Source organism: Cibotium barometz, chromosome 55 (assembly GCF_041138505.1).
Source record: "Cibotium barometz isolate CiBa-2024 chromosome 55, ASM4113850v1, whole genome shotgun sequence".
NCBI classification, from domain to species: domain Eukaryota; kingdom Viridiplantae; phylum Streptophyta; class Polypodiopsida; order Cyatheales; family Cibotiaceae; genus Cibotium; species Cibotium barometz.
The window spans coordinates 35,805,382-35,832,023 of record NC_141100.1 but is presented as its reverse complement, the minus strand read 5'-3'; the positions used below and the strand labels follow the sequence as shown (position 1 = coordinate 35,832,023).

Sequence of the window (26,642 nt, the reverse complement as noted above, 5' to 3'; positions counted from 1 at the left end):
TGTTTATTTACTAATAAACCTTGTACATTTTCAACTCTTCATCTTATGTGAAATATGCACCTCCTTTAAAGAACTCCCCTTCCTTACATATGTGTTTATTTACTAATAAACCTTGTACATTTTCAACTCTTCATCTTATGTGAGCATTTACTCATTTTTGGGTATCTTCTTTTACAAATTGGATTTATCTCCTCCCTACACATGGATTGATGCTATTGGCCCATAGGAACCTTAATTGGACCATAGTCTAAAGATTTATGAAAATCTAGACCCTTAGGCTAAGGTTCTTTATACCTCTTTCCAATTAATTCCAATTGCACATTGGAAAATTCTTTTTAAATTTCTGTTTCAGGGGAACTCATCTGAATTATAAGAGATATTTTTCTATCCAAAAATATTCAAAATCTGAATATTCTCTCTCTAGAATATTTTCTCTCTCTAGGTTAAAACAGTCACAAACAAGATCTCTTATATTTCAGAAAAGGAATTGATTACAGGGGAATATACTAGACATCAAAAAGGGGTTGGGGGAGGAATCTTACAATGGCCATATCCTCTGAAGATATCTCCTTCCCAACCTGAAGAACCTCTTGCTGAAGAGCCTGGAGTTTGTTGATGTGCTTGTGTATCGTCGAAGACTTTGTAGGATTCATCACTCACATCTGCACTTCCAAGGAAAATCCTCTTCATGGGTGATACCGTGTTATACAAAGAAGCCAAGTGCTGCCAAATCTCTCAGGCCAGCGTCATGTGTTTGATGTGGTTGATCACTTGGGGTGTGCAATTAAGGAAGATGAAAGAACGCACACGAGCATTGACATGATCCCACAATTGTGCCTGAGCCTCCCACTCTTTCCTAGTAGAAAGTGAAAGCTCCTCCTCCTCCAACTCTCGCCGTGGAACTCCAGCCATAATGAAATCAGCCAAATCATAAGACTCTAGGACAAACTTCATCATTACCTTCCAGATGCCATAATTGGTCCTATCCAATTGTGGGTCCACCGGGAATGTCGGGAGGGTGGGGATCTTCACATGCTTCTCATCCATCTCGTGTAAATCTGCCATCTCGGGGTTCACAAGGTCTTTTGAAGTGAGGGTCGGTGGGAAGAAAAATGAAGAAGAGGCTGCAACTGCAATGCAAGGTGGTTGTCTAGCAATGATGGCCTACGTGCTTCTCCCGAACAGCCCAAAAATTCTCCAATCAGCACCAAAAAACAGCAAACCCTCAAGCTCTCACTATCTCCAAGCTTCAAGCCACCTGGGACTCTGATACCATGTTGGAATGCACAGCGGAAATGAGACAAACTGCTGTGAGAGAGAAAACGCAGAAGTGTAGGAGAGAGAGAAGGTGTATAAACTCTACCATGTATAGAAGATCTGATACAAAATGGTGTGGGGGGCAAGGCTGGTATTTATACCACCCTGGGCTGCTGGTCCGGCCAGCCTAAAACAGGGCGACAGCAGCAAGACTGCCCAAGACTAGAAAAAGGTCTAGTCGGCCAACACAAAAATGGGGCACACCTGGTTGGCCAGCACTACTACAGTCGACAGTAGAAAAGAACACCCCCCACAGCTAGAAAAAACAAGGAAAAATGGACAATGAGTAAAAATTGAGAAAACACCTATCCGGGCGGGCACACCCACAACAGATGCCTTTACTCCATATTGAGTAATATGGTACAGACAGGAGATGACTGTTAACAGGATCATGGATGAATTAGCCAGCTCATATGGAGAGTATATATATGGTGGCCCTCCCCCCCATTTTTCATTATCGCTTTTGGTCGATTGGCAAGCACCCTTCAGCCCTCTGCCTATGGAGACCACTCCTCACCTACGGGCTGGTTGTATCCATCTTTTTCTTGAGGATTAGTGCATCAGCATTTTGTTGTTTCCTCTCATCCCTTACTTGGAGCTTCAACATCTTTGTCATTTGTCTACATCTTTCTGTTGTCCTCTGACACTTTAAACCTCCCATTGAGTCCTCTTTCACTGCATCTAGCAATGCGGAATCTGGTCGGATTGGTGTAGAGGCTCCAATATTGGCTCTTTTTGTAGCCTCTTAAGAATGGTTTTGGGTTTTGTTCAAGGCCTTTGGGGCAGGCAGTGAGTTCCCCTCATTGGTTCTATGGTTGGCTTTGGAATGGGGTCAAGGATCTCCTCAAGCAGGGTCACTGGTTTGTACTCGCGACCAGTTGCTTAAGTATTAGCTCTAGCTCAGCCTACACTTTCCTTACAAGATCTTGGGCGTGTTTTGTTTGCTCTTTCTCCCACACAGTGTTGGGGTTCTCTTTGAGTTTCTTTGAAAGGTTTGCATAGTCAATGTGGTTTCTTCTCTTTGGAAGAGTTGGTTTGAATGGGAGATTACTTATTGTCTCCATGAGGGAGGCGGTTTAGGAGCTATTGTCTGAACCACTTTCAATGGTCGCGATGTTGTTGCTCTTGACAAGTGACCGTGTGTTGTGTTCCCGTGTGCTCTTCGAGGTTTTTATTATTTGGACCTCTAGTTCTGGTCCTTGAGCCTTTTCAGCCTTCAGGGGCTATTGCAGCCTTTTGGGCTTGTGGCTTAGGCTCTTGGGCTACTGGCTTCGAGGTTGAAGGTTGAGCTTTCTACTTCTTAGCTGCCTTGGATGTTTCCTTGGTAATTGCACTCATCTTGGTTTGGGCCTTGTGATGCCATTAAGGGGGACTATATGAATAAGTCGACCTTGTACACTTAACAAGTTAAGCCTCTTCGAAGTGGTTGATGCTTCGGCCACTCGGGTGATTGTCACTCTGTTGGGACAATCCTTGAAAGCGGCCACTCGAGTGATTGTCACTCTGTTGGGACAATCCTTGAAAGCATGTTCGAATCCACACTTGTAACATGTGCCTTCCTCCGTATGGAATGACATTGAAGAGGTGGCCTACATGACGTGTTATTGAAGTCTCTCGCTCTTTGTTGCACCATAGCTTTTAACAGAGAGATATAGTCTGTGGCCTGGGGTTGCCCTAGATATCCATATGAATTATTGCTCAGATGGCTTATAGCTCTCCTATTCTGGACTCTCTGAGTCCGTTGACAATGCCACCGAGTACTGTTGTACTGGTGCAGTTGTAGGAGGAACTAGTTGGGGTGGTAATATTGGAGGTGGGTATGGCATTGGTGGTGGTCGATACATACCTCTCAGTATAGGGTTCTGATAAATGGGCACTCCATTATGCGCCAGTTGAGAAGTATTTGGTATGGGTGGTAGGGCTAGTGGTTGCTTTGGTTCCGGGAGCATAGGTTGTGGTGCCGGGTTTCCCTGGTACCAACAATGAGTTGTATTGTGGTTACCACGACATTGGCAATGAGCACAAAATTGTTCTTGTCTAGGCCTTAGCATAGGACACTCCATACTTGTATGATTTCGGCTATAAATTGCGCACCAAACCATATCTCTTTGTGGGAATAGGTGGTGTCCTGTGATAAATGGTTAGAGGAGCTCATTGCTAATGAAAAGATTCAGGCGGATCAAAAGATCGGCGATTGAGATTAAATGTGGGTCAGTGATCTGGATTTGTGCACTCCAGGGCTATGCAGGAACGAAGGACAGCTTTTCTTCAGCTCTTGGAGCCTCGGACTTTTATTTTTCTGGAGGAGAGGATCGAATCAGTTGGTATCATAGGCCTCCAATGTGGATTTTTACCCCACCCCCTCATGTGTAACCTCCCTCCAAGAGCTGCCAGCCGTGGAGGGAGCCTTATTCAGACGTATAGCTCAGTAATCTCAGATGCTCGTTGCTTTACTGGTGGAAGGATCTTTCTTTTGGGGGTTTAACATGAGCATTGATTTACTCAATTCAAGCTCTTATCTAAATTTTTGGTTTAAGCTCAAGACGGGTTATTGTTAGCGAAGGGAGATTTTCCATTATGAAATTATGCCTAGGTTAATAACTCTGTTTGTCTGATAAAAGGATGACAATGATGATGATTTTATCCAAATATTAAATCAAGGTTGTTGATATTTGTGTGATTTGCATCTTGCAGGTATGGCTTGCACCTCAAGTGTTCGAGCAACTTCCATGTGCAATGGATATTTTCTTTGAGGATGATCCTGAGCTGTTTGGTGAGGGTACCAAGGTGGCATGGGCTCGAACAACAGACTTCTCTCCCAACGCTAGCATTGGACAGTCTTTCAGTTATTGTATCGAAATGTTCGAGAAACATGGAAAGGCACTTGAGACTTTGATGAGTAAATTATCAGAGCTTAGAGAGCTTCCTACTGTGGAGAAAGATTTGTCAATAAAACATGGGATCTCTTATAGCACTTCAAACATGATCGTTCCCATACTGAGCTCACCTTATGTTGCGGGGCTCCCCTTCCAGCTGGTTTTCCTTCTAAACTCTCTTGTGCAACATGGATATCTAAGTGGGCCTACCCTTGGGCAGAAGTTCATTGAGTTGATTCAACCCTCTGAAAAGATGCCACTAGAGCATATCATACACTTGTTGGGTAAGTTGAAATTGAGAGAAGACACATGCTATACCCCTGAAAAATGGTTCAAGACACAAACCCAACGATTGTCTAAAGAAAAGCATCAGGTTAAATCAAGCAAAAGCTTGTCGAATGATGGTCTTGTGGAGATCCGGAGAGTTTATATAACTCCCTCAAGAGTCTATTTCTTGGGTCCAGAAGCTGTTGTGTCAAATCGTGTGACCCGGCATTTCATTGACAGCATTGACAATTTCCTACGAGTCTCTTTTGTAGAGGAGGATTTCGATAGCCTCTCTTCTAGTGTGCTCATGTTTCTGAAGAAATCAGGTCCATGGGGGTCATCATCATCTTGGCAGAAGCAGCATACAAAGGTGTATGAACGCATCATTTCTATTCTGAGGGATGGTATCAGTATAGGCAGCAAAAAGTTCGAATTTCTTGCATTTTCTTCAAGTCAGCTACGAGAAAACAGCGTCTGGATGTTCGCGTCGGATGGAAAAAACTCGGCAGATGACATCCGAGAATGGATGGGGAACTTTTTGAATATAAGAAATGTGGCAAAATGTGCAGCTAGAATGGGGCAATCTTTCAGCTCTTCAACGAAGTCATTGAATGTGTACCCAGATGAAGTTGAGGAGATCCCTGATATATTGAAATCTGGTTACTGCTTCTCAGACGGTATAGGAAAAATCTCCGAAAGGTTTGCCACAGAAGTGGCCAAAAAATGTAAGCTAAAGAGGCTGTACAGTGGAGTACCATCACTGTATCAGATACGGTATGGTGGCTACAAAGGAGTGGTAGCAGTTGATCCTCGTAGTACATACAAACTTTCTCTACGGGATAGCATGAACAAGTTCCCCTCTACACAAGTTGGCCTTGACATCATCAACTGGAGCCACTTAATACCAAGCTACCTTAATCGCCAAATCATCATTCTCCTCTCTACACTAGGTGTGAATGATGCCGTTTTTGAGAGAATGCAGCTGAAGGTGATGCAACGGTTGGATCAGATGTTAGATGATGGGGAGGTCGCTCTTGATATTTTGCAGACTTTCTGTGGAGGTGACACTCACAGGGTTATGATGGAGATGATCTCAGCAGGTTACGGGCCGGGTCTCGAGCCTTTCTTGAAGAGGATGTTGTATGCTTTTAAAGTGGTGCAGCTCATGCATCTTCGCAAGAAGACACGCATATTTGTTCCTAAAGGTCGGCTTTTGATGGGCTGTCTAGATGAGACAGCAACTCTGCGCTATGGGGAAGTGTTTGTGAGTGTTTTACCGACACCAGGGACCCCACATAAGATTTTCAGTGATGGACTCAATCCAGTGGCTGTCCGTGTAGTGAATGGGACAACTCAAAATGTTTGCATTGTGGAGGGCAAGATAATCGTGGCAAAGAATCCTTGTGTCCATCCTGGTGATGTTCGTGTACTGACTGCAGTCGATGTTCCAGCTCTGCACCATCTTGTGGATTGCATTGCTTTTCCACAGCAAGGTCCAAGGTGAGACTCTTATGGATATGATACCAAGTTGTGCAATTAAGGATCGTTAAGCTGTGTGATATCTAGTGGTTTAAGCAAGTAAAGTTGTGTGTGAGTGTAACTGAAGGGCAGCTGTAACACGGAAATCTTACCAATCATGAAAATTGATCAAACACATGAACATGCCAGACAAGAGAGAGATAGACAACTCTGCGCATTACACACTAGGGGCCAGAAGATGGGCTGACCACACCCTCTTCCCCCCCCCTCCTCTTTCCCCCCTTTATGGTTAGATTACCAAAAAGGAGTCTATTTCATTTACAACCTTGTGGGTGCCCAGGGATTCTCCATTGGCTAGCACTGAATCTTCCAGTACAAGATGAAAACAAAAGAAAAACATATGCTGAATTTGATGTCCCTTCTCAAAACAAGAGAGCTTTCCCAGCTTAGAGCACATGCAGGACAACCATGGACAGCCCATAGCATTCCCACATCAGCCCATGATAGCCCTGTAACTCCATCTTCCACCTGTCTGGCTCACAGAGCAAATCGACCAGCCTTGAGGGGCTGTTTTCAGAAGTCAACCAGCTCTCAGTAGCCATAGAAAGAGTTGATTAGCAATGGTTTACATGCCAGAGGGTAGCAGAACCAGCCTCCCACACAAATCGGCCAGCTTTTATCGTGCTCCAGATGCCCTGACTAGTAGCTTTTTGAGGGCTGTAAACAGCCGGCTAGCACCAGAATCACCTCTAAAAGTGGTCGATCCACTCCTTACACCTGGTTGATATCTGTCGTGGTGGATGGGGTAGAAGGCTCCAAATCTGGTCGACCAGCTCTCCCATGCACCAGGAAAACATGCGTATGCTCCACTTGAATTCTCCTCTAGTAATAGAGTTTGTCCACCAATAATAACTCAGGTGTGTGCTTTTTAGGTCTAGGATGGGGCGCCTACAAGCAGTTTGCTCAAATCAGGTCCGGTGCCTGTCTTTTGGTTGCCACATGTATTAAAAGCCTTACCAGTGTGTAACTTATAAGTTGTCCGGTCACTTATAAGTGAGTGTGGACTTGCACCCATAATTATTAGTATGTGAAATCATAAAGCTGTAAATTGGGTTTTTAGGGGCACTTCTTACTTGCAAAACACATGTTAACCACGTGTTAGTCCCTAACAGGTGTGCCCATACACGCCCACAGGCAGGGTGCCCAGGCGTCCCCAGTCCCATGGACAACACAAGCAGTAATCTTAGGCATTTCCAGGCAACAAATATAAAATCAAGGTCATGCACACACATGAGTGCAACTAGACTGGAAGAAACATCCATCTGCTTAGTTGTATCAAGTAGTGTTTAGGGCTTCATGATCCTTCCGGAATCTTCCCAAAACATAAATACAGAAGATCACCAGGATAGCTAGTCCCAGGATATCACATCATGTCAGGCTCCATGAGCCATATATGTACTATCATGTGAGGCTCCATGAGCCATACATGTACTGTCATGTCAAGCTCCATATGCCATACAAACACACCATGTCAGGCTCCACAAGCCATACATGTATGTCATGTCAGGCTCCATATGCCACACATGAACAATAGAAAATAGAAGCAATGAGGAATTTTGTGACATTCCCCTCGGCTTCTAAGTAGTTGACCGCAACTCAAAAGCTTCCGGATAGGCCTTAGAAGTTCCGGATATTCTTGAAAATAATCCTCGTTCATCCATTTTGCATCCAAAGCTGAATAGTTTTTAAATTTCACAAGATACCTGGGTACTAGCTTGCCACCTGTATGCTTATGCTCCTTATGAAAAACTATCTACTCAAGTTGTAGTACCTCCTCAGGCTCATCGAACTCTGGTGGATCTTCCAAAACTGGTTACATAGGAGATGGTCCCACTTCTGCAAGATTTGGAATGGACCATAATACCTGTTCGAAAGCTTTGAATTTCTTTACCTGGCCGCTTTCGAAGACGTGCTTTCTCGAACTTAAGTAACACCCGGGCATGTCATGATGTTTGAAGATCTGAGTCAAGAACAACTTTGCCATGTGCTCTGGCTTGATTGTTTTCCTCACAAGAATAAAATGTGCTTGTTTGCTAAAGCGATCAATGATAGTCCATATAGCATCATTACCATGTACCGATCTCGGCAAATCCACAATGAAATCCATTGTCACGTGCACACCCAGAAGGTGTTCAAGTGACATGGCATATCAGAGCATTTATAAGCATTTAGCAAATAGCATTCAGGAACATCAAGTATTATTTAGGGCATTTATAGCATATATCTCGACATGTGTAGCATGTATGGGACTGTTTCAGCTCCTACATCAGCACATAAGGCATTCATAGCAATTTAGAGCACGCAACATCATGGTCATGGATTGTGGTCAGCAGCCTATAGGGTCCAGTCAACCAGCTGACAGCAGCATATAAATATTTATGAAGTCGTGTGGACACCAGTAAGCTGGCCGACTGCAGTACAATACCCGACCAACATCATAAAACAGTATAAATAGAAGTGCATCATAATCAGTAGGACATCTTCCTCTCTTCTCAGTGTTTCCTACCTAGGGAGCAAGGAGAGTCAGTAGATCAATATATTCAGCATTTAGACAATAGTAAGGATTTAGATCAGCCATCTTCCTACCTCCTACATAGAGGAAAGCTGGCATCCAAGGGTGGACCTCAACAGTGGAGAAAGGAACAGTCATTCACCATCAGCATTCAGCATCTCTCTTATTCTGAGAAGGATATTCAGCATAGATCTATTCATAGATCTCAGTTGTAACCATTGCATTTTAATATAGTTGCATTGCATTGCATTGACACCATTCTCTCTCTCTTAAGCATCATTAAGTGAAGTTTATTATTAGGCTTTAGCCTAAGGTTGTTTTACTACGATCAATCTCTTGCATGTCACATTGGTATTAGAGGTAAGCAGCCTTAGTTCATGTTCATTTCATAAGTCATTTAGTAAGTCAGCATGTTAGTCGCTTCCGCTCAGTTAAATCCAGTTCTCAAGATCTTGTAGGCCATCCTTAGGGTTTTCCCCTTAGGCATGCATTAGTAACCCATCCATTTGCATTCTTGCACAGCATGTAGGGTTGCACAGGGCTTGCATCAGCATAGTAGTCATCCTAGTAGTCAATCTAGCATTTTGCATCTACAAGGCATACAGGTTTTACCCATGAGTTTATGACATCCATCATCAAAGGAGTAGTTGGAGTTTTGGGCTTCAACTGGTAGAAGGGGGTTCTCTTCCACATAAGAAGATAAAAGTTTTCTCCAACATTGCCTCAGGAGGTTCAGGAACGATGGAGAGGGTGTGTGAAAGGATTCCACAGAGACAGGTCAGTGGTGACTCAGGTTTTCCGAGCAGATCTAGCAGCATTTGCCATGTAGTTCCCGCAGTGGAGAAGTCTTTGGCTCAAAGGATTCAACTCTTGTAGTCGACCTCAGTCCCCATAGGAGAAGAAGTGGGGCAGTGGTTTCAGTGGAGAAGGGTTAGTAGAGGAGTCGAAAGGTTGCCAGGTGTACCACCCAGCAATAGTTTAGCAGAGGGTATCTCAACATGTGTAGCATGTATGGGACTGTTTCAGCTTCTACATCAGCACATAAGGCATTCATATCAATTTAGAGCATGCAACATCATGGCCATGGACTGTGGTTAGCAGCCGACAAGGTCCAAGCAACCAGCTGAGAGCAGCATATAAATATTTATGAAGTTGTGTGGACACTAGTAAGTTGGCTGACTGCAGTACTGTACCCGACCAGCATCATAAAATAGTATAAATAGAAGCGCATCATAATCAGCAGGACATCTTCCTCTCTTCTCAGCGTTTCCTACCTAGGGAGCAACATATTCAGCATTCAGACAGTAGTAAGCATTCAGATCAGCCATCTTCCTACCTCCTACATAGAGGAAAGCCGGCATCCAAGGGTGGACCTCAACAATGGAGAAAGGAACAGTCATTCACCATCAGCATTCAGCATATCTCTCTCATTTTGAGAAGGATATTCAACATAAATCTATTCATAGATCTCACTTGTAACCATTGCATTTAATATAGTTGCATTGCATTGCATTGACACCATTGTCTCTCTCTTAAGCATCATTAAGTGAAGTTTAGTATTAGCCTAAGGTTGTTTTAGTATGATCAATCCCTCGCATGTCAGAACCATGGGAAAGTCAGAACCATGGCAATGCTTTCCCATGGTTCTTGTGGAATGGGTAAAGGCTGAACCAAACCAGGTGTCTTGTGCCTATCAAATTTGACTTTTTGACACACTAGGCACTCACGAACATAAGTTTCAATATCCTTGTGTAAAGCTGGTCAAAAGAAATATCTTTCCAAAGCCTGTGTAGTAGCCAAACTGCCACGATGGCCTACATACGGAGGAGCATGACACTCTTCCATAAATTTTTGGGACCATTCTTGGATCACACATGCGGTTTTGCATCATTAGAAAACCATCTCATGTCGGATAAGATAGGACAATAGTACCAGCATTCAAATCAGCCCAAATAAGCTGAAAATATGTGTCCAAAGAGTACATATCTCGTATCCCTGATAAGTCCTGATGATAGGTAGTAGTCACTGTATGCACTTGAGGCCAGCGTGAAAATATGTGTCTAAAGAGTACATATCTCGTATCCCTGATAAGTCGTGATGATAGGTAGTAGTCACTGTATGCACTTGAGGCCAGCGTGAAAAAGCATCCGCTACCAAATTCTTCTTGCCCGGATTATGCAAAATCTGAAAATGAAACATGGACAAGAAATTTGCCCACCTTAGATGCTTTTCTGAGAGTTTAGGCTTGTAGGCATATGCTCACTTATGGTAGTGCTATGTGTGAACAGGGCTTAACCAAGGGCACTTTTTCCCATGTGGTTTTTCCCCTTGGATATCAAGTGTGAAAGGACACTCTACATATAATATTTTGTACTTCTATATTATATGGATGTGACACACATGCAAGGGTTGACTTGCATTTTGTGGCTACCACACTTTTGGCTCTCTCTCTCTCTCTCTCTCTCTCTCTCTCATTTCTCTGTGTGAGCTTCTTCATCCTGCACCTAACCCTAATGTGCAGGTTTGTGTGTGTGAGTGTGTGAGTCCAACACCAATAATTGGTATCAGAGCTGGGGGCTTCCTATGGAGTTCTATCCCTCAAATCTGCAGCAAACTGTGAAATTCCGTCGCTTGCACAGTCTTTCCGTCGCCTGCGGATTTTTGCTGGCGCAGTCCGTCAGTCCATCGCCTGCGAAATTCCGTCGACGGAGCCAGTGGTCCGTCGTCGGGACCAATCCGTTCGTTGGCACCTTCCGTCCGGCTCTACTCCGCCAGATTTGGCCGCCACAGCCCCCCAAGACCGGCGGCTCTAGTGGATGCAGCACCACCGCTGCCCCTCCCGCACGGCGGCACTAGTGCAGCCAGGACTGCCGCCGCCCAACAGCGCCTCCCGTCCGTCGTTGCGCCATTCCGGCTGCCAGTGCTCCGTCCCCGTCCGCCGTCGCTGTGCCATTCCGGCCGCCACTGCTACGTCCCCGTCCGTCGCTGTGCCATTCCGGCCGCCACTGCTACGTCCCCGTCCGTCGCTGTACCATTCCGGCTGCCACTGCTCTGCCGCCCAGAGCTGGTGGCACTATTGGGGGGAGCTCCGCCGCAGCTCAGTTCACAGGCGGCGACGCCCAGCCCACCGGCGGTGCACGTCCACCTGCACATCCGTACTGCCCCTCCACGTGCAGGTACTTGTGTTCCAAGAAACTTAAGGATTCAAAAACAAAAGCTTTGCAGGCACTCTACTCCAGATTCAACAAGTTTTGGGGGACTGCCAAGAAAATTTGAAAATTGCAGTTGGTCCAGGGTTCACAGGCAATTTGGGGGATTTCTCAATTTGAGGCCAAATTGAAAAATTGGACATGTTGCTTTGCTTGCAATTTGGGGGTTTTCCAAATTGAGGTCGAAATCAGCAAATTGAGCCTCTTTAATTGCAGAAATTTGGGGCTTTTGTGAAAATTGGCCAATTAACTGCACATTGAAGCGATTGGAGTGCATAAAAATTGGGGCTTTTAAGATTGGAGCATGTAATTGGGCATTACAGTTGTGATTTGTCACATATGTATACACATTGTGTGTAATTGGACAATTTGGTGCAGGTTTACACTTGCTTTAGTTTGCAGGAAAACATTTGCACAGGACATTTGGTTGCCTGGCAGTGCACATTGGTGCTTGGTTTGCTTGCAGGTATATTTTGTTGACATGGCTCAAAATGCTACAGATGTATTTGGTGTGCTCACCCAGGAGGACAAGTTGGATGGATCTAACTACTCCCTCTGGAGTTTCATGATCCGTAATTTGCTGGTAGCCAAAGGGCTTTGGGACATCGTGTGGTGATGACACACGCCCACTTACCATACAGCCAGCCACGCCTCAAAGAGGAGGTGCTCAAAGAGCTCTTGAAGTAGAACGTGCTCCCACACAAGAGCATAAGAGATGGGACTCTAGGGATGCACAGGCCATGTCATTGATAGCTCTTTCAGTGAAAAGGACTATTATTCCGCACATTTGTTCTTGCAAGACATCCAAGCTTGCATGGGACACATTGGAAGCAATGTATCAGGTACGCAACGAGGCAAGAGTTGCCTACTTGAAGAGGCAATTGGATCTTCTTTCTATGGATGAGGGTGACTCCATGGCAGATCATCTCACCAAAGTGAAAGATTTGCAGGAACAATTGCTCAACATTGATGAGGTTATCCTAGACAGAGGTTATCCTAGACATTGATGAGGTTATCCTAGACAGACAGATGGTCACCAACACTCTTCATTCTTTACCACCTTCCTACTTGGGCTTTCATACCTCTCTCAAGCTCTCTATGAGAGGAGGTGGTGATCCCGTCACTTTTGAAGAGTTGGTGGGTTTACTCTTGTAGGAAGAGCAAACAAGAGCAAAGTTATCGAGCAACCGTGGTGGAGACAAGGCATTTACAACCAAGGATAAGGGTAAAGCAAAGAGCTTTAAGCATGGGGGACAACAGTCTAGCAAGGCTGGTCATGGACAACCCTCTTCTGGTGGTGAAAAGTTTGACAAAGGGGATGCAAACAAGCCCAAAAAGAAGGGCAAATGTCACAGGATAAGGGTAAAGCAAAGAGCTTTAAGCATGGGGGACAACAGTCTAGCAAGGTTGGTCATGGACAACCCTCTTCTAGTGGTGAAAAGTCTGACAAAGGGGATGCAAACAAGCCCAAAAAGAAGGGCAAATGTCACAACTGCCATAAGCCTGGGCACTACATCAGTGAATGTAGGAAGCGGATTGCAAAAGAGAAAAGAAAAGAAGCAGGCAATGCAGTAGCAGACTCTTTTGATGACAAAGCACAGCAATCAGCTAATGTAATTCAGGAAGAGTACACTTTTTTGGTCGCATGCACTAGTGACACATCAAGTGCTTCAGACAATGATATGTCTTGCATTGCATCTGATAGACAGGATGTATCATGGTATTTTGATAGTGGTGCTTTGAGCCACATCACTTCATGCAAAGATGTATTTCAGCACTTGGTGATGCTTCAAATGGCCGCACTGTATCATGTGCAGATCATACCACATATCCAGTAAAGGGAATTGGCAATGTCATACTTATTGTAGCCAATGGTGGCAATATATGTATGAAAGATGTATTGTATGTTCCAGGGATAAAGAAAAATCTGCTCTCTGTCTCAGCCATAAACGACCAAGGTTTAAAGGTTGAATCTGAAGATGGGAAGTGTTTGGTAAAAGACCCATCAAAGGGTTATGAAATAGTCACTTCTGGAACACGATACAAAGGCTTGTATAAGCTGGACAGCTATGACAAGCGTACTTATGATGCAAATACAGTGGCTGCCCACACTCTTGCTATGCATGATACAGAGCTATGGCATGCTCGTTTTGGGCATGTAAATTTTCGGAGTTTGATGCTTATGCAGAAGCATCATATGGTTGATAATATGCCGCCTCTTGAGTCTCTAACAAGACATGTATGTGAGGGGTGTATTTTGGGAAAGATGCAACGAAAACCATTCCCCAAAGATGGAGCTGTTAGAGCTGAAAGTAAATTACAGCTCATACATAGTGATGTATGTGGTCCAATGCGGACACTATCCATAGGGGGGCATCTTTACTTCGTCACATTCATTGATGACTACTCCAGGTTTGCTTGGGTTTACCCTTTGAAAGCGAAAGCAGAGGTGTTTACATGCTTTCGACACTTTGTAGCAATGGCTGAAAATATGTGTGGATGTAAAGTCCAACACTCCGCTCAGATAGAGGTGGAGAATACATGTCAAATGTATTCAAGGATTATATGCTTCAAAAGGGCATCAAACACCAATGTACTGTGCCTTATACACCGCAGCAGAATGGTGTAGCTGAAAGGAAAAATAGATCTCTCATGGAGATGGCAAGATGCATGGTGAAAGCACAAAAGTTGCCTCACAATTTTTGGATGGAAGCTATAATGTGTGCAACTCATGTGTTGAACAGGTCTCCAACAAGAAAACCATAACACCATTTGAGGCTTGGTATAGCCGAAAGCCAACAGTGGATTATATGTGTACATTTGGGTGTTTGGCGTATGCACATGTGCCAGAACAACTCCGAACAAAGCTAGATGACAAAGCAATGAAATGCATTTTTGTGGGCTACAGCAATGAGAGCAAAGGATACCGTCTTTATAATCCAAGATGGACTATTACCCATTGCAATTAGGGGGGATTCAGATCAGCCAGCCCCTACACAAGAAAATCCTCATGTAGAACATGTCGAACAGCCAGCCATTCAGCCCCCTTCTATGGAAGAAGTGGAAGATCTTGTCAGGGAAGAGCAAACAGCCATAGACACAGCCAAGTCAGTGCCAAGATGGTTGCTGAAAACTTTGCAAGAAAGCAAACTTGCAGCTACACTCACAGGTAGAACAAGGGCTAGTTCCAGCCATGCATTGAATATGCATTGTGGGGAGTCTGCATTAGCCATGGGTGGTCTCTTTGATTCAGGAGAGCCTTCTTCTTATGAAGAAGCACATGAGAATGAGCATTGGGTGCAAGCTATGCAAGCTGAAATCTCTTCTATCATGAAGAATAATACTTGGGATCTTGTGGAATTGCCTAAAGGCAAGCATGTCATTGGAACAAAGTGGGTGCACAAAGTCAAAAGGAAGTCTGATGGTACTATTGACAGGTACAAAGCAAGACTTGTGGCTTAAGGCTACTCCGAGAAAAAGGGAATAGATTATGAGGAGACTTTTGCTCCTACTTCGAGAATGACCACAATAAGATCAGTGATTGCATTGGCTGCGCATAAAGGATGGAAAGTGCATCAATTGGACATCAAAACTGCATTCTTAAATGGGGATTTACAGGAGGAAGTATATGTAAATCAGCCCATTGGTTTTGTAGTTCTTGGTGAGGAACATAAAGTATGCAGGTTACACAAAGCATTGTATGGGTTAAAGCAAGCTCCAAGAACTTGGTATGATAAAATACATGCTCATCTAACCAGCCAAGGTTATGTGAATACTCTAGCTGAAAGTACATTGTATGTGAAGAAAACCGGTGCTGATATTCTCATAGTCATCTTGTATGTAGATGACATGCTCATTACAGGTACTAGCAAAGCACAAATTTCAGATTTGAAAGCTGATTTGAAAGCTGAATTTGATATGTCAGATTTGGGGCCTTTACACTACTATCTCGGCATACAGTTTATGCATACAGATGATGGCATTGTTATGCAGTAAACTAAGTACATAAAAAGTTTGCTAAAAAGGTTTCACATGGATGAATGTAAGCCCATTTCTACTCCAGTATTTCTTCTCTTTGTTGAGATCCAAACGATAGTGCCATGACATCCCAAGTATCACATTACATCCTGTAAGTGGTGCTAACAGGAAGTCTTCATGATCCAAATATCCTTGAATCTGTATGTGAAGCTTCCCGATGATGGGAGTGGCTTTGACTTCCTTACCCTCAAAGGCAGCATCTGCTTGACATTCCATGCCCAATTCCTCGGGCTTTAGCCCAAGAGCAGTAGCCATTTGAATGGATATAAAGTTATGTGTAGAGGCATTATCAAAAAGGAATAAAGCTATTTGATCTTTAATTTGCTCCAAGTCTTGCATAAAATTCTGCTCTTTGGCTTATGTACAGTATTACCCTGTACATCGGGTATAACATTCACACTTGGTTTTACATCTTGCACATTTATTCCTTTTGGCATTCTAGGGGCATTGAGATTTCATGTGATCCTTGCTCCCACATAAGCACTTCCCCTCTTTCATGCAATAAAAAATGTGCTGTTTGGACAGCTTAGGATCATCCTTTTTACCCCTCGGCTTCTTTTTAGAGCCCTCTTTTGCATCCTTGGACTCATTGGGCATAAACTTAGGTGGTTTTCCACCCTTTTTTTGCTCATTTCCAGCTTTGAATTTTCCCTTGTATCACTTGTACTTCACTTATTCTCATTAATCTACTTTGAGTGTTGTGCTTCCATCTATCTCTCCTTGCTTGCTGCATCTATGTGTGTTTTGGTACATTGATCTCCACTCCAACAATTGGTACTTGAGCAAGTTCCTTGGCTCTCATCCCCTTGTTATCTTCTCCTCGAGTTGCTCTTTTGATTATCTCAGATTGAGCTATTCTCTTACGTGGATAAGGTATTCCATATAGTGTGTTGTTAACTATGTTAATAATTTTTTTTTTGCGTCTTGGGACTCGTTCCATGCTGGAAGGTTTCTGCAAGCATCCTGGGGGAGTGTCAATTCGTACTATTTTGGGCTTTCTGCACAACTCTATACTCTGTAATTTTTCATACTCTTTCTACATCTCCAATTGTCATCAGTGATCTACTGGCAATGATTTTGGTTGCATTTAGTGGGCATTGATAGTACTTGTAGGTAGTTGGGATATTTGCATTCTATATCAGAGATTAGTTATTTGCAGGTAGAATGGAAGACACTGATGTATTTGGGATGCTTTTCGCTAAGGACAAGCTTGACGGGACCAACTACCCATTGTGGTCCTATATGATGCGCCATTTATTAATCACCAAAGGGCTTTGGAATGTTTTTATTGGCATTGAGGCATGTCGTGTCTCGCCGACACAAAAGCATAGTACGGGTACTTTGGATGGTGATACAAGTTCTAATGTAACTGTGGCATCTGTCTCTGCACCTCCCACGATAAAACAAGCTAGATGGGATGGAAAGGATGCATAGGCACATGCATTAGTAGTGGTACTTTTAGTGAAAAGAAGCATTATTTCTCATATTCGCTCATGTAAAATTGCAAAGCATGCTTGGAATGCACTTGTTGCACTTTACCAGGTGCGTAACGAGGCACAAGTGGCCTACTTGCGTAAGTAGTTAGAGTCTCAACATATGAATGAGGGGGATTGAATGGATGAGTACCTCACAAGGAGTAAAGATCTCAGGGAGCAGCTCGCATGTATTGATGAGACCTTCTTGGACACTTCTTTGGTATCTACTGTTTTCACAGTTCTGGCAGATTTATACTAGGGTTTTGCATCTATACTTTGGTTCATGATGAAGAGCAACCCCAATGTCCTTACTTTTAATGAGTTGGTTGCATGCTTTTGCAAGAAGAGTAATCTCGAAAAAATTGAACTAGTATGCATGTGAGAGATCAGGCATTTGTCGCCAGTCAAAAAAGTAAAGGCAAAAGCTTTTCTCATGGTGGTTATAAGCTAAAGGAAGAATAAGTCCAATTTTTTGGAAAGGATTCCGAGAAGGGGGGTGATAAACCTAAGAAGAAAGGCAAATGCAACTACTATCGGAAGCTAGGCCATTACAAAGATAAATGCAGAAAAAGGCTGGAGAAGGAGAAGAAGAAAGAGTCAGGCATGACTGTGGTTGATGCATCAGCACCAAGTGTTGAAAAGAAGTCAGTGAACTATGCATAGGATGATTGGGCATTCATTGTGCACTGTAGTTATGAACCTTCCATCCATGATATATGCATGTCAATGCATAGTTACGAGGTGTTTCATGAAACGTGGTTTATAAACGTTTCAGAAATGTTTCATAAACGTTTCTTTCAAATCCCATACATTTCAAAAACGTTTTGTACAAAGAGGGAGAGTACAGGTCCCAAAATTTATATTTAAGTTTATAATATGTAAAAAATATGTTGCCTTCCCTGCAAAACAATATTAAACATTAACCATTTACACATTAAAACATGTTACAAGTTGAAACTAAAGAATCTGGGTGACCCAAGTACAATGGGCACCCAACCGACCAATCATCTTAAATAATTTGGCAACATCAAGAACAAGATGCGGATTCCATCATCAATAATGGCAACTGCTCAAAACTTTAGAAATAATATATAGAGCAGCCTATAGGCAAGAGTTACATAATCCACTGAGCACTCATAGTCCACTGTCCCAGGCATAGATGCATCAATGGCATGCAAAAACATAGTGCCCTTGCAAGAGGACACCAAAACATTATACACATTCCTCTTGCGTATATCTGACCACCTATCACATAACAATGTGCAACAATACTTGCTCCACGAGAGAGGCTCTTTCAGCGCCTGCAGTCTCTTGGCATACCAGCAGATATGACATGGGGCATCTATACATTATATGAGCAGGTTTTTGGGCGAGTCAGATGCCCAGGAGGTATGTCCGACATTATTGCTAGCACCATTGGTGTGAAGCAAGGATGCCCACTTTCCCCCACGCTATTTGGGTTATACATTGATGAGGTGGCTGACTTCATTACACGGGGAGGCGGAGATGGAGTTGATTTAGCATGTACCTCAGTACATATTATGCTTTATGCTGATGATATTGTATTAGTGTCTGAGTCTCCAAGAGGTCTACAGCAGCATGTAGATGCACTCGATGATTTTTGCTCATAGAGGGGTGTTACTGTGAACCTTGGGAAAACCAAGGTTATGGTCTTTCATACATCGAGACAGGGCAGGAGTCAGCTGACATTCACTCTCGCAGGACGCGAGGTGGAGGTGGTGACATCATACGTGTACCTAGGGGTTACCTTCTTTGCAGCAGCCACGCGCTTCACCATGGGTTCAGCAGCCAGAGCTAGATTGACACGGGGATATGCAGCATTGGCTGTGCTAGAGAGACAGTGCCACCAGGCGCATTTTCAGGAGCCTCGGACGAAGGGGTGGCTATTTGACACATTAGTCACACCGGCACTGATGTATGGAGCACCGGTATGGGCGCTAGGCCTTGCTACCCATTGGTGGACACAGATAGAGAGACCACAGGTCCTCATGACACGCAGCAAACCGTTAGTACCTCATGACATTATCCGAGCAGAGTTTGCTACGCCTCCTATGATGGTAGAGACCATATTCTAGACTATATTCTTGCTAGACAGATTCAGAGAGATGCCACAGGACAGATTGTCATACAGAGTTTTTGAGGCATCTAGACAGCTGGCTGAGGCAGGAGACAGAGGATCATGGTATGCACAGGTCACACATTGGTTCTCACAGCATGGCCTAGACATGGATCATCTACCACCATTCCAGTATGACAGGGATGCACCACATATCCGTCTCTCTCATAGTGAGAGGAACAGAGTATTGAGACAGGACCTATGGCAGCTCTATACACGAGAGACATGGATATCGCCTACACAGCCTCTTCCACCGAAGATGCTATACTACAGAGATCACTTCATGAGTATCACTGATGATGGAGAGGCCTAGATACATGGAGGGCTTTTTACCACACGGCTCCCAAGTGGCTATTGGTTAGCTTAGAGTTTCATCACATCGATTGGAGATCGAGGCTGGCAGAGCAGCACGGATCCCCCGAGAGGAGAGGGTATGCAGATTGTGCAGAGAGGAGGTGGAGAGTGAGGAGCATTATGTATGCAGATGCAGAGCATATACAGCCATCAGAGAGAGATATCCCATTTTGTTCAGAGAGCCACATTCCCTACGCCAGATCTTTGAGGCAGCAGACCAGCGCATACTCGGGAGATTCATTCTAGACATACAGCGTCACAGAGAGACATCATTACAAGCTCAGACAGCTCCAGTGGGGGGACGACAGACATAGATTACTACATTTTTTCAGAGATCCATCCCACTCCCAGCCCCTACACAACAGGGAATTACTCTCTAGAGAGCAGAGACACTCAGAGCCCGCAAGAGATAGAGGACACCTGGCTTTCGGACACCATGCCTATACCAGAGAGAGATGACAGAGATCAGAGCTCAGTTTCACAGAGAGGGTGCGGAGCGACTGGCTCGCTTCAGAGCAGACCCAGGCATGTTCTTCAGGGAGCTGTGGACACCCCCTTCATTGATGTATACCATTTTATATCCCCAGTATGGTACAGGATGGAGCTAGCTAGGTTGCATATCATGATTGTATTCCATGCATATAGCTTTGCATTCTCCTAGTAGTAGAGCTCCATCCCCTCCCCCACTCATTGTACTTATTGCACACCCAGATTCAGCTTTTTAGTTCAGTACTTTTTCATTTTGTTGGGATGACAGAGGATACCCCACACAGGTACACTGAATTGTCTCATAGGCCGAGTTCGGTCTTTTGGAAGACGTTAATAAAATCTTTCTTTCTTTCTTTCTTTCTCCCTCTCTCACACACACTCTCTCTCTTCCTCCCTCAAGGCCTCTCTCTAGAGTCTAGACACACACACACTCTCTCTCTCTCCCTCTCTCATACACACACATTCTCTCTCTCATAATCCATCATGCCTAAGCCGGCCAATCCCGCATGGGATCGTTTCACCATAGTGCTTGGACTCTCCACCGCCGGTTCAGGAGGGAAGCGTTGGAAATGCCGGTATTGCGGCTTCGAAGGGAATAGCACCATCACCTGAGTGCTTCGTCACATGGCAAAGTTGGGAGGAGGTGGAATCTCCGGATGTTAATCCATTCCACAAGCCATTGCCGATGAGGTGATTAGGGAGAACTCTCATTTGCAAGTGGATAACACAAGGTCAAGCCCACCTCTGTGACAACAAGAGCTCGAGGAAGAGAGACTCATGCCCTCTTCAGCATGTGGAAGCTCAAGTGTCAATATTGGGGAAGGATCGGGGTCAAGCTCCCAATCAAAGCGACCACGACATCCCTTTGATGATGCTGGTGCTAGAGGGCTTGTACAACCCACTTTACAAGCCACTCAAAACACGAAGGCCTATGTAAAAGAGCGGCAACGAGTGGTGGAGATTGAGATTGCACGCACCATCATTGAGTGCAATCTCTCTTTTCATGTCCTTCAAACCCCGCAATGGAAGAGGATGGTCAAGGCCATTGCTGGCGTCGGTTCATGCGATGGATGGACGGGAGTGAGCTACGTTGACATGAGGACGAGAAGCTCACCGAGGAGAACGAGAGGATTGCCTAATTCGTTTGCCTATTCGTTTGGGATGGGCCAAGCATGGATGTAGCATCCACTCCGATGGATGGAGTGATCGGAAGAGGAGAAGCATCATCAACATCCTCCTGTCTTGCCCTCTTGGCATGTATTTCCTACGAGGAGTGGATGCCGGGAAAGCCGGTAGAAAGACAAGTGGGAGTTCCATGTTCCAACACATCCGCCAAGCAATCATCGAGGTAAATTATTCTTTGTACATACTATAAGTCTACATGTTTATGTAACATAGTACATGTCACATAGATGATAGTACTAATTACATGAGCACTTTGGGTTGTAGGTTGGCCATGCAAATGTGGTGCAAGTCATCACTGACAATGCATCCAATTGCCGTGCAATGGGTCGCATGGTGGAGGAGGAGTTCCCAACAATTGTTTGGACTCCATGCACATCCCATTGCATTGACTTGCTCATGGAAGATATCGGCAAGTTGCCTTGGGTCAAGGACATTTTGGCCCAAGCAACCACCATTGTGACCTTCTTCACTAAGAAGGTGAAACCCTTGGCCATCTTCCGTGTTCATTCGCGATTGGAGCTCGTGAAGCCCTCCAAAACAAGGTTTGCCTACGTGTGGATTGTTTTGGAGAGACTACATGCCGTTCGTAGTGAGCGTCAACGCATGGTGGTGTCCCAAGAGTGGGAAGAATGGGATGATCATCTAAGTCCCGAGGCTTATACGGTGCAACGTAAGTGCTTGGATCCTTCTTTTTGGGATGATGCACGGGCCGTCGTAGTTGCGATGACTCCATTGTATCGAGTACTTTGCATGTCAGACATGGAGGGATCCACTTTGGGCCTTCTCACACATTTCATGAGAAATGCAATTGAGGAGCTTCAAGCTTGCACGACACTTGATGCAAGAAGGTTAGTAAGTTATTCCTCTCTCATGTACTCTCTTTTTTTAAAAAAAAAAAATTCCGGGAGAGAGATCCTACTAATAGTTAACATTACAACTCGCTCAACGTCCCAACCACGCTGGTGTTGTGAGCTACAAGATCATCTACACGGCCCTCTGAAGAGGGCGACGAGCACACTCGACCACAGAGAGAGGAGGGGCTACACTGGAGTCCTCCCGGGAAAGGCGGCCAGAACACGATCGACGCCGAAAGGGAAGCTTATGGAGAGCGCGGATGAGAGGTGCCACCGAGGGGTCCAAGCAAGGTTTGAACCCAAGACCTTTCGGTCCTAGGCAAACACTTTACCACTTGGACTATCACCTCTTTGGCCTCCCTCATGTACTCTTGTGTACATAGTACTTGTAAGTTTGATTTTAAATTTTTCTATGTATAATGTGGCATATGCTTTAATAGGCTTGATGAGATCAAGACCATTGTGGATAGGAGGTGGCAATGGATGTGTAGGCCTATTCATGGTATGGCCGCATTCCTTCATCCTCTTTACAAAACAAGGGAACTCTTCTCGGATCAAGAGATCCAGTCCAATGCAGACGTCTATATATGCGTCATGTGCTTGATGATGAAGTACAAATCAAGATGGACGAGGAGCTCATTGCCTACAACAACTTGACCGGGCAATCGTACACTCGTCCTACTTCTAGAAGAAGAGAGGTGATGGTGAAGCCACTCTCATGGTGGGAGACGTATGGCTATTCCACCCCATCTCTATAAGCTTTTGCCATGAGGATCCTTGCCCAGGTGACGGTCATTTGCCATTGCCTCTTCTAATTCTATTTACTCATATTATTAAAATTTAAATTTTTTATTTTTTGCTCTTAGGATTGCTCTGCGGGTGCATGCGAGAGGAATTGGAGTGCATACTCTCTCGTGCACATGAAGATTAGGAACAAGCTTAGCACATCCCGTTAGAGCGCCTCGTATATTGCCGCGCTAACTTGCGGATGGTGCGAAATCTTCAAGAGCTTCACATCCTGAAGCAAGTAGAAATTAAATGGTGATATTATCTAGACTCGTCACGACTCACTCTACAGTCTAGACTCTACCATCTAAGGTCTTGAAAGTTGACTTTGGTCTCTCTCTCTCTCTCACTCTCTCATAATCTATCTATCTATCACTATCTATGTGATATATATATATATATATCTATCATGATTCATTGTGTATGTATGTATGTATGTATGTATATATATAAGAGACACCTCTAACGTCTCGAAAAAATACGAGTCTTTCGAGGTGCGTACTATACCCGCCTCGTACCAAACGTCTCTGACACCTCTAACAACCTTGCTCTTGACTCTCTATCTCCCATGTGTGATCCTTGGATGCTTGACCCTAACCTTAACCCTTAAGATTAGTCCTAATCCATGCTCCACTAGAGCTTGTTCCCATGCTCCCATGCTCACGAGCCTAATGTGGGTTAGCCTCCTAGTATATGCACTCGTAATGTGCATATAACATACTTTCCCTCTCTCAAAACATTGCACTCTTGCAATGAAAAAAAGGAGAACTGCACTAAACAATATCAACCGACTCCCAAGTCGAATCCTCTATTTCCCTATCTTTCCACCTAATTTTAACCTCAGGAATTAGTCAACTACAAAGTTTCCTTTCCCTGAATTCAAGTATCTTATCAGGTTCATGTGGGACATAGGATAATTCTTCGACTTTAACGAGTTCTTGAGGAGTAACTGTGTTATCCTCACCTCCCAGTTTTCCTTTCAATCTATTGATATGAAAGACTTGATGAACTCTAACATGTGGAGGTAGTTTAAGTTCATACGTAACCGTGCCAATCCGATGTATAAATCGAAATGGACCACGATATCTAGGAGATAAATTCGAGCATTTTCCTATTGACAAAGTTTGAGAATCTTTAGGAACTTTTAAATAAACCAAGGCTCTTGGTTCAAAAGACCGAGGTAAGCGTTCCCTATCAGCATAAAACCGTGTCCTATCTTGAGCACTCTTGATAGAATCCTGAGCTTCGGTCAGCATTTCCTACATATCACGCAAGAAATCCCTCGATGCATCAAGCTCGATGTCCTTAAGACCGACATCAATAGGTGCCTTGGATTGATATCCATACATAAGCATGAACGGACTAAAACCAATAGCCGTATGTTTAAAACTGTTATAGGCAAACTCCATCATTGGAAGATATTTTTTCCAATTTGATGCTTTTCCAGAGATATATGCACGAAGCATATTCTCTACAATATGATTCATACGCTCTATTTGCCCATCAGACTGCGGATGATCAAAGGAATTCATACTCAAAGTAATTTCCTTGTTGGTAAACCATTCGGAATAAAGTAGGAAAACATGGCATTATAAGAGCAGGAACCAGGTATCCATCGGCGGTCCGATAAACTCCTATCTGCTCATGGAATTATCGGCGTCTCGAGTTACCCATATCAACATAGAGAGTCATCAATGTCTCGATGAGTCACATATGTCTATCCGTAAGCCATCAGGTTGATTATATAAATCACCTAAAATACGGAACTAGAGAAAGAAATGCCAACAAAGGAAAAATCCAAATTTCCTTAATCCAAACACAACAAGATAAACTCGTTGAACTTTGAAGAAAGAGATTTCAACAAGTGAAAATGCCGACGAGATTACACTCATTAATACATGTAGGCTATATATAAAAGAAGTTTATCTAGAGAATGCCCACACAAGACTTTTCTAATTTTATAAGGCCTCAAAATATAATAATTTTGAATTCTTCTCCATTCCTTCTCACTTTTTCCACCCCCTCCTTCTCTCTGTTAAATGAGAGAAGATTAAGCTTTAATTATTTTTTAATCATAATTAAATCTTAATTATGATTAACATTAATAAAAAATGAGCTTTTTAAGAGGTGTTTATACACGCGGGAGGAAAATAGAAGGAAAATTCAGAATTGAGAGGAGAAGAGATTTCCACGCACACGGGAGAGCATTTAATGCATCAATTGGCTTTCCTACACTGCATTTTAGCAAAAAATTTACAGAAAATGGATAGCATATCCGCGGAAAACCCGCAAAAATTGGTTAAAAATACATTTTTAACCATAAAAATGCTTAAATAAAAAATTAGAAAAAATTCCTATAAATTATAGAAATTCAGGGAATCCATTCTACGAAAAATATCCGCAATAAAATATGCGGTATTTTGGTAAAAATTTTCATTAATGCTTATTTTAAACCATAAAAAATAAAAAAAATGATATTAAACTCACAAAATTTTTCCACAACGTTGATTTTTCCATTGAATAGAAGAAACACGCATTCCAACTGCCATATCGACGATCCACGTGCAAAATCATCTAAACAAATCAACAAAATAATATTTTTATTTAGTAAATATTAAAATTTACTTCAAAAAATACCAAAAATTACAATTAAAAAAAAATCAACAACAATTAACTAGAGATTGCTCTGATACCACTATTAAAACCCTAAGATCTCTCTAGATAATTGTTATGCATAAACATGCATAAATCAGGCATAAACTCATCCACCCGACCATCCCTGAGCCCAAGGGATTTACACATGAATTATAATGAAATACATCATACCTTTACCTTGATGTCCCATATCATCAAGAGGTATAACTCCAATCCAATAGTATGTAGCCATAGTGTGAAATGGAAGGTGAGTAGTTATGATCCTCTACACAAGAGAACATAACATAACCTAGCCTCAAGATAACATCAAGAGACCATAGCCTAAGCCCCCCTTGAGTGTGCCCCATGCCCCTATTATATAGGAGGGCCCTCAAGTGACTCTTGACTCTCCATCTCCCATGTGTGACCCTTGGATGCCTGACCCTAACCTTAACCCTTAAGGTTAGTCCTAACCCATGCTCGACTAGAGCTTATTCCCATTCTCCCATGCTCACAAGCCTAATGTGGGTTAGCCTCCTAGTATATGCACTCATAATGTGCATATAACACTTATGAAGCTTGGAATGGCAGAAAGCCCTTTGTGGTGTTAGAATTGTGCATCTCAGTGTTATATGGACATTTAGGTATTTTCCTCTTGTGTAGTGACTCGTGAGCTGGTCGGCCTATTTTAGGGCAGTCGGTTGGGTCATATCCTCACTATATAAGGCTGGTCCTCTTTGCTCACTTTAACAGTTCAATCCCAAGTACATGTTCAACACTTCTTGCTGGCTAATTGCCATTGTAAAGCTGTCATGCTATTATAAAAGGTGATCTTGTCCACAAGCTCTCTCTTGTTTTGTTTATGTTTCTGCCTGTGCAATTCTCCAACACGTACCTCTATCGAACTTAATTTTCCCAAAATAAAAAGTCCTGTACCGATACCGGTTTTTCGTACCTTCGTCTCGTTTTG

General features: G+C 43.5%; 1 protein-coding gene across 3 annotated transcripts in view; it reads left to right on the top strand.

Annotated features, from left to right (window-relative positions):
- The first annotated feature begins 3,411 nt into the window (after positions 1–3,411).
- Positions 3,412–26,642, top strand: part of LOC147607683 (RNA-dependent RNA polymerase 1-like) — a 38,335-nt gene continuing 15,104 nt past the window's right edge. Inside the window, exons 1-2 of one of the 3 annotated variants that reach the window (XM_086790488.1) lie at positions 3,412–3,735; positions 4,012–5,960. In XM_086790488.1, coding sequence (XP_086646614.1) covers positions 4,054–5,960 — 1,907 coding nt within the window. In that variant the 5' untranslated portion in view covers positions 3,412–3,735; positions 4,012–4,053. Of the gene's footprint in view, positions 3,911–4,011; positions 5,961–26,642 lie in introns of all 3 variants that reach the window. The other 2 variants (XM_086790486.1, XM_086790487.1) reach the window with 2 other exon arrangements.